The following is a 9,014-nucleotide window of genomic DNA, read 5'->3' as shown; positions in this document are numbered from 1 at the left end:
CAACGAAGCTGGTGAAGGGTCTAGAGCACAAGTCTTCTGAGGAGCGGCTGAGGGAACTGGGGTTGTTTAGCCTGGAGAAGAGGAGGCTGAGGGGAGACCTCATCGCTCTCTACAACTACCTGAAAGGAGGTTGTAGCGAGGTGGGTATTGGCCTCTTTTCCCAAGTAATAGGATGAGAGGAAACGGCCTCAAGTTGTGCCAGGGGAGGTTTAGATTGGATATTAGGAAACACTTCTTCACCAAAAGGGTTGTCAAGCATTGGCACAGGCTGCCCAGGGAAGTGGTTGAGTCACCATCCCTGGAGGTATTTACAAGAGTTGTAGATGTGGTGCTTAGGGACATGGTTTAGTGGTGGACCTGACAGTTCTAGGTTTCCGGTTGGACTCGATGACCTTAAGGGCCTTTTCCAACCTAAGCGATTCTATGATTCTAAGGTGATTTTGGCTCTTGTTTTTAGCTAATTTCTCAAAGAGGTTAGAATGAATTTTGTTCTCCTTCAGCTAAAAGTTCACATGCATCATCAGTTGCATTTTCTTCTGGGCACGTTCAGGAATGCTGCTTGTTTCTGTGGTCCGTAATACATTTAAACATAATTGGCATGCAGTAGCAGGCTCTGAAGCAATGCTGCTGGTACTGCCATGACAGGGTGAGAGGCTTAATGGTCATTTGAACAGTGACATATTTTTAAGTGAGCTTGGAGCCAGAACTGAAAACTTGAATCAGTGGTTGACTGGTAAGAAAATAACCTAACATCTTCAAGGAGCGTGAGCAAGTTAGTTAGCCCCATTTGAAATATGATGTATTAAGAAGTACCTTGCTTTTCTTTTAGTCTTAACATTTAATCTATTGTATATTGAAAGAAAGCAATACTTGCATAATTTTAAGCACAAAAATGCAACTCTCAGTATTCTTATGAATCTGTTCATTAGGTCCCCTGGGAGGAGGGTGGGACAGGCACCAAGGTCATGGCTAGTTCTCAGAGAGCAGCATGCCCTCTGCAGAGTGTCATCTCTGGATGGCAGCATGGAAACTGGAACTTGAAAAAAGTGTTACTGTCTTTGACGATACTTACTGTAGCAGCATTGCTGGGCTGGGTAGCATGGTTTTCAGTGCAGCTTTTGCAAGCCCAGCCATGGCCTCAACTGTGTACTTGGCTGAAGCTGTTAGAAATCATAGCAATTGTGCTGTATAATATGCAGCTCTTTTTAGTTATGAGGTAACTCCAATGTGCCTACAAGAGTCATGATCCAAAGGATGGCTTCACTGTAGTCACATACCCCGCAGTGACCAAGCTTAGAGGGTGGTTTCTGTCCCATGCTCTTCCCAAGGGACCTAATGAACAGATTTATAAAAATATAGAAAGACTTGCATTGTTATGCTTAAAACTATGCAAATACTACTTTCTTTCAGTACAGGTGAATGTGTTTGAGAAACTGAGGGCTTGACTATCTAGAAGAAATGCAAGTTAAAGGACAGATGATAATGAGCACCAGGAGTCAAGGCTAATTAGAAGCCCAGATGGCTTTATGCACATTTAGCCTGTAGTATGTCTGAAATGCTGGGAAACAACATTGCCAGTGACTGTTAAAAGGCAAGGCAAGTTCTCACTACTAAGCAGTATGGCCAGTAGATAAAGCCTTAGTTGTAGGTTTGAAAAATGAGTTAATAACAGTTCAAGTGTAAGAGGACCGAGGAGAACATACTGAGCTACCCTGTTCCAGGAAATGCCAAGGAGAGGAAATGCTGATGGCATTGGAATAGAGCAGTATCAGGCCTGCAGAGCAGAGGATTGCTAGCTACAAATGCTCCTTTCCTAACTTACTAGAAGTTAAAACCTGGTGTCTGTGACCATGAGATTATAGCAGCCCACTCTGCAAAAATATCTGACGTATTGCAGAATACATAATACTGTGCTTTCTAAGAAAAAGAAACTAAATGTGCCCTACCTACTCATTTCTGCTACTACTTACTATTAGGTTTGGGACACATTAGAGTTAATTGGCTTTGACTTTTTCTTGGCAGTAATTTGTTTTCCCTTTTTTTTTGTTATCATTTTGTCAACTTGTAGGCTATTTCATGTACTCTTGGCCTATTTGACAGGTTGTTTTCCCAAGCACAATTTCAGCTATTTCTGAAATCTGTTAATAGTTCATTTGTAATGCTGTAATCTGAACTCTCTAGTACGACTCAACAATTTCAGCCACTCCACTTGGCTTCATATAATGCACTGTGCTTGGTTGCTACACACTGCACTTCAGTTTGGGGAAGGTGTGCAGAGAAGCTCTCCAGCTTTGCTGTGTGTGCTTTGAGACTGATCAATGGCATTCTTGTACTGTATCTGCACTAAACTGGGACTTTTCTGGATTCTGTGTCCCCTTGTCATGACCTTTGGCAGAACCTTTCAAACAATTCTGGAATAGCTAAAATCAACACTGATCAGCCTGTTTGGACAGAGCCAGCTGGTGTAAAATGTCCCTGGCTGATGAATTTGCCCTTTCCTTCATGCCCACCAAAAGCATGTTAAAACCTCTTGCCTATTCACATGTCAAGTCTGGAAGAGTTTCGAATTAGAGAAGTTAATCTTTGTTTTGTCAGGTTTTAGCTGACAAGAACTTCCATAGATTCCCTGAGACTGGAAGTCTTTGGCAGCTAAAAATTTAGCCTACTTGAAAATGTGGGTCATGCAGCTGTCACTGTGGCTCTACAAGGTGCTTTATACCCATGCCGATTTGATTCCCTGTAGGAGGACCCAGCAATAAGTCCTTATTAAACATAAGAATTTTCTTTGATACCATGATTCGTGGTCCCAAAGGAAATATGATGGGGGGTTATTTGAGAAGGGCTTCCAGGATACAGAGTGGAGGAAACTGGCGTGACTGTCAGGCAGGACAGGGCTGACTGGCATGAGAAACACCTTTTCTTTTTTTTTTTCCTTTCTTTCAGAGCTTCCCAACCTGCAAGTGTAATTCAGACTTTCTATGTTTCTTCAAGGACAAAGAGGCAAAAGGGAACACAAGTGACTGCCTCATGCTAGTTCAGTTTTACCCTGGATTGCAGCTGTAGTTTTGTTTGTAAGCTGGACATCTGAAATGCCCCCCCAGAATTTGCTTGTGAGGTTTCACGGTGCTCACACAAGGTCTCATGGGTTCCAAGGAGCACTCCAGCAGAAACTGGCAGTGGTTTAATTGTTGGGTTTTTAAAAACAAAAACAAACAAACAACTCCAAAAACCAAACAAGGTTTTGCAGGTTTCTTTACATCACTGTTTCCAATTATAGTAACTTTCATAACAACTGTATATAATAGTATGTGTATATTGTTTGTTGCTTTATACTCCCTTTTTTGAGATGGAAGTTATGCAGGTCTTTTACATGTGACAGTTCTGAACCATCTGTCTAGCAAGGTAGCACTGTAAAATATTCCTAGTTTAAGGTTGCTTTTTTTTATATGTATCTTCTAAAAATACGCACAAGTTGAGGGTCTGTAGAGAAGGTGTGATTTGTTAAATTCCAACTCATTAGCTCTACTATGAAAATTTCCTTGTATGAAATCAGTTTCATATTCTTTATGTGGTACCAGGTTTTGATAGAGGAAGCATTTTTTTAGCTTCTGTGTTATCTGGAAGGAGGGGAGGAGGAAAAGACCGTGAAAATCAGAAGTTTCTCATAATATGGACATTTTTTCCATTAGAGACCACTTCTATGTGTGTGGGCATCTGTAATTCCTGAGGAAAAACCCTTCTATTTTGCTTATACCATCCATTTCATTCAATGCACAGGTACCAATTTATCAGTCTGCAATCTGACTCCCTAGATTGTCAGGCAGTGAAGAGGCAGAAGAAAGGAGAGCAGGTCATCCTTTACTGTTAGTAGAGGAAAGGAGTTAGTTGCTTTTATCTCCCTCTTTAGTGAAACATCTCGAAGAAAGTTTTTTGTCAGCAATTTGTTGGCTGCAGCAGCTTTATCATCTAAGTGGTATGAGTTGCTGAGAAAGCTTGTTTACTGACAAGTTAAATGTTATAATCTCCTGTAAGCTATGTATGTAATACTGCATTTTATGGTCTAGCCGTGCCGTGCAGAGCTAGTCTCCGTGTAACACATATGTTGAACATTAACTACTGTTTGGGTACAGAAGGTGGAGTGTGCTCTGTCTGGTTTCTATTGGGTGTGTGGCAGCTGAAGATAAACATAATGGTAGTTGATGCCATAAAGCAAGCAACCAGGAATAGAGTGATCATAGGGCATCAAATCAGTTTTTCCTAGTTTTGTGAATTCCTCATGTCTTGCTGTTTCTTTTTTATTGCTTTGAAGGGTTTTCTCCTCCCTCATTTGAGCAGAATCAATTTAAATTCTGTTGTGCTTTGGTTTGGCTTCTTTTAACAAGTGCTGAATTTACTACATATGAGAAAATATGTTCTGGATACTTTTTAGCAAACTCTTTTGTTTGGTTTATAGCAATTATTGTACATCTAAAGATGATGGTTTCTTAGCAATGTACTGCTTTAAGAAGCTGTTGTATTCTCATCTGCTTTCAATGTCTATTGCTCACCTCTTGCCCCCCCCCAAATAATAAAGCAGTATCTTACGATGATAATTTAATGCTTGTTTTAAGTTATATGCAGCTCATTTTAATGGAGCTCCAAATGCTCTTCCTGAAACTTGGTAAGATTCGTTTTTTTTTTTTTTTTTTAAAAAGGGGTTTTCCCTTTTTTTTTAGGGGGGGGAAAAAAAAAAAAAACACCAAACCCCCAAACCAAAGATGAAAAAACTCAACTAAAATAAAATTTGCTACCTACACCTAAGCTTGCTTGAACTTCTTGGAAAAATAGAGAGAGATGAAACTCTTCATCTTGTCTTTTGCTGGAGAAGACAGATTTTAGACAGCTTGGAATCTTGGACAGGAGTTCTGCATGTTTTGATTGATGCTGCTTTTGTGCAGAAGACCAAACTAAAGGAACTGAACACTATTTAGCTCTCCTTCAGCTGAAATCAGTGAATTTGGCTACTTTGTGGGATGAAGTGGGAATGCCTAATACGTTAGAGCTTTAAAAAATAAAAAATTTAAAAAAGCCTCGAAGGTGTATGAGGGACAGCAGGCACAAAAGTCGTTCCAGATCTGTACTTTCCTGTATAAAATGCACCTGTAGCTTCAGTCTCTTACTGAGATTTATGATCACCTCATGTATTTTTAGCCAAGGGATTTTTTTGCTCAGGAACTTGAAGGCTTCCTTCCCCAAGTAACACAACAGGGTTTGCATGAAAAATTGGTTTGTTATTCCCTCTTCCTCCTACCCACCTGTAACCTCCAAGCTTTGCTTCTAGTGTTTGAAGTTGAAGCACTGGGTATCTAAATTCCTGGCTTAACCTCAGAACGAGTACATAGGCCAATGCAGCCTAGCTTTAAGATCAGTTAACTTTTCTACTAGTACCCATAGCCCATGATTGGGGTTAGTTTTGTTTCCATGCCTATGTGTTTCAGATGGCATGCCAAGTAAGAATTGTAGCTTTTTTTTTTGCCTTTTTCTGTTTCTCCATTTAAAGGCTGTAAATGTGATTGCAATTAGCAACACTATTGAAAGCTTCTTATCAAATCCCATTAATTTTCCTCACAGTGCTCTTCAAGTATTCAAGCTGTCCAGAATTTATTTTGCAACTTGAGTGGCGGTACTGCACTGCATGACTGCAGTTGATATGTGATAACAGCCAGCAGATTTCAGGCAGCGTGTCAAGATAGCTTTTACTGGAGAAGTTGGTTTCCTGGGGTTTAAAAGGTTGGCTCTGTGACTTAGGACACTCAGGACATAAGCCTTTCCTTTCTCTCCTACACTTTGAGTTACAGCGAACTTTGAAAGTTTTCTTCGAGAGTGAAGTCTGATGCTGTTGCAATAGCTGCAGACAGGAACAACATGTCACTCTATCTTTCTTGACGAAAATTTTAAAAAAAGTCAATACAATTCTTTAGAATAAATAGAATTATTATTTAGATACTGTTTTCCATTGTGCATCTCCTCTCCCCATTTGAACTTAAAAAGAAACCCATTCAAAGCCTCTCCCCATTTGAACTTAAAAAGAAACCTACCCAAACAAACAAACCCATACCCATCCACAAAAAAACCCACTTTCTTTTCTGTTACAGAAAAATGCAAAGGGACAGGAGTTGTTTGACCAGATTGTATATCATTTGGACCTTGTGGAAACCGATTACTTTGGCCTACAATTCATGGATGCTTCCCAGGTTACAGTAAGTATAACTTCGGTTAATTTTTATGTTCTGCAGTAGTTTGTGTTGCCTGTTGTAAATGTATTATTAGTGCAGTTTCATGGAGAGATGTAGTCATTAGGGGATATACTGCTGAAACAACTGATACCATGTTTGGTTCTTGCACGTAAAGCCAAATCCTCAGAATGAGTCATGTCATTTTATATAATATGTACAACTTGATTGCACGTAAGTGGAAAAGCAATAATTGTGGGTAAAGAAAAATGTGCTTTATGTTTAGTAGGCTCATGGTATTAAAAACAGGTTAAATATCTTGCAAGCAAGGGTTTCTTATAACTCCTGTCTTTGCTATTCCATGCCCAGATTATGTTGCTCTATAGATTTAGTTTCATTTTCAACAGAGAAAAATTTTCCTTCTCTCCCCTATCCAATGACCCCCAGCATCTACAGGTAAAAGAAAAAAAACCCCAACAAACCAATGTATTTACAGATGCAGGTAGATAGATATATTAATGAGATAGGGTTAAAAGACTGCAACCTTGTGGTTAAACTGTATTGCTATATATTTAATCTTTTCGTTTGTCTGCTCACCTTACGTGCTGAGGTATCGGTATGACAGCAACCTGGGTTGTGGATAGAGAATATACAGGCTTCGAAAAATAAGTGTTTGCTTTTAGGTTATCTGGTGGTAAATGTTTTTTCCATAAAGCAACAGAAGACAGATGTATTCTGTGCTATTACAATAAAATAATGAAAAAATGTAGCTGCCATATTGACATCTTGTGAAAAGCAGATTCTAACTTTCTTATCTCAGAATTCTCAGCTTTATTCTCTAGCAAGCATGGGTCAATGTGATTAGGTCAGATCAGTGTTTTACCAGCTGCACTGTGATCTGTGTTTTACCATGACTTTAAACAACAAACAGGAAACCTGTCCAGATATTATAACAACTTGATATTGAGAAAGGAAATTGTGCTTTTGGGGAAGAGAAAACTGGTATCGCCTATTTAAACATTATCCTAATATCCCAGTTAATTTAAGGGTATGTATTTATCACTGGAAAATGATGTTTGAATAAAGTATGTCCATAATGGGTTTGGGGTTTTTAGGAAGTTTGGTGTGTGTTCCTGATAAAATTTATATTACGTAAATTGTGTGTCCTTTTATGATGGACCTGATCATAAGGACACAGCTAATAGAGCAGAGCCTGCTCATAATAGGAAAAACAGATTATATTGTCACTGGTTGTCAAATCACCTAATTGGGAACTTGATAGCTAGGAATAGTTACCTAGCAAGGAGTTCTGTAATGTTTTGAAAGAAGGGAAGCAGAAAGGGAGAGGAAAACATCCTTTCCTAGCAAGAAATAGGGCAGATCAGAAGCAGAAGACCTGGCTGAGGAAGCAGAGAATGCTCATTTACTTGTATATTTGCAAAACGGAAGGGCTCTTTTGAATGGTAAGAAAGATGAAGCAGAGATGTAAGCCATGCATGTTTTCCATAGATAGCTCTATCCCTGGTGTTCAGGGCAAAATGTGCCAATATATGCAAGTGTTTTAGCTTTGTTTGTATGCTATTTCTTTCCTCTGTATTGTGGGGGGGGAGTAAACCATGGCATCTACAGTTACAAGAGGGATAAGGGCTATGCAGCTTCTGGTATGCAAGTGTTTTAGCTTTGTTTGTATGATATTTCTTTCCTCTGTATTGTGGGGGGGGAGTAAACCATGGCATCTACAGTTACAAGAGGGATAAGGGCTATGAACAGCTTCTGGGGGGGGGCCTAAAAAAGCCAACACTGGTTGCAGGGCTTTGGTAGTAGGGTTATGGTTTCCTGGATTAAGAGGAGTGTTGAGGGCAGAGTTCTTCACCTTCACTGGAGTGCAAGGCTGAAAGCGCTCATTTGGGTTTTTGGTTTTTTTCTGGCTCAAGCTGGGCAGAGAGTAGTGCTTAGAGAGCTTCAAGGCACAAGCTTTTATCTTCCCCAGCACTCTGTGCAAAAAGGTTCCATGCTTTAACAGCCCTCCTTGGTCTGTTTTGAACTTGTGACCCACTCATTTCATTTGCATAGCAATTAATGCATAGCCTCCATGTGCTTCTGCTTAGTGCCAGCCCAGCCACACAGTGGCAATTGCAGGATTGGGAGATTAAAGTTGGGTAAACTCCTTGAGGCTCTAAGCCTTTGTCTTTATTATGTATTGTTAAGCGCTAAACATCTTTAAGCCACCATTATAAATAAGAGAGCACAGAACAGTCTTTGAACAGCGGAGATTGCTTCTGTGTGCTCCAAGGCCAACAGCTTTTGAGTGCACTGTGTTTCTTGCAGTCCTGTAACTTTGCCAAACAGTCGGGACAAGCAGTGTTGATAGCTGTGATTTAGAAAAGAAAATCATGATTAGAGCTTACCTGCTTTGAAAGAGAATTTTTTTTTTGTTTGAACAGCTTATTTTTAATACTCAAAAAAAATAATTTTTCAATACAACCAAAAACCATCAAGTTGTGGAAGGCAAGATGTCAGCAGTAAGACAGAAAATACTGTAAAGCCTAGTCAGTGAACCCTGCATCAGTTTGTATCTCGTGCTCTTTGAAGATATCCATGAATAGAAGGATGTAGACAATCATCTAGTAGTTTATTCTAAAGCAAAGCTTTATGTACTGTTGTATTTCAAGTTATTTAATATTAACTTCAGAAGTAGAAATGCTCGGGGGGAGAGAGGTTGTTAAGTATTAGAATCATAGAATCATAGAATCATTGAGGTTGGAAAAGACCTCTAAGATCATCGAGTCCAACCGTCAACCC

At 39.6% G+C, this 9,014-nt stretch overlaps 1 protein-coding gene across 1 annotated transcript in view; it reads left to right on the top strand.

Annotated features, from left to right (window-relative positions):
- EPB41L4B (erythrocyte membrane protein band 4.1 like 4B) overlaps positions 1-9,014 on the top strand; it is a 147,711-nt gene that overhangs the window by 9,508 nt on the left and 129,189 nt on the right. The window contains exon 2 of the mRNA XM_019472320.1: positions 6,135-6,239. Within this exon, the coding sequence (XP_019327865.1) occupies positions 6,135-6,239 (105 nt within the window). The remainder of the gene's footprint in view (positions 1-6,134; positions 6,240-9,014) is intronic.

This window comes from Aptenodytes forsteri, unplaced genomic scaffold (assembly GCF_000699145.1).
Source record: "Aptenodytes forsteri isolate BGI_AS27 unplaced genomic scaffold, ASM69914v1 Scaffold114, whole genome shotgun sequence".
Classification (NCBI taxonomy): domain Eukaryota; kingdom Metazoa; phylum Chordata; class Aves; order Sphenisciformes; family Spheniscidae; genus Aptenodytes; species Aptenodytes forsteri.
The sequence above is the reverse complement of the archived record's forward strand: the minus strand, read 5'-3'. Positions and strand labels throughout refer to the sequence as shown.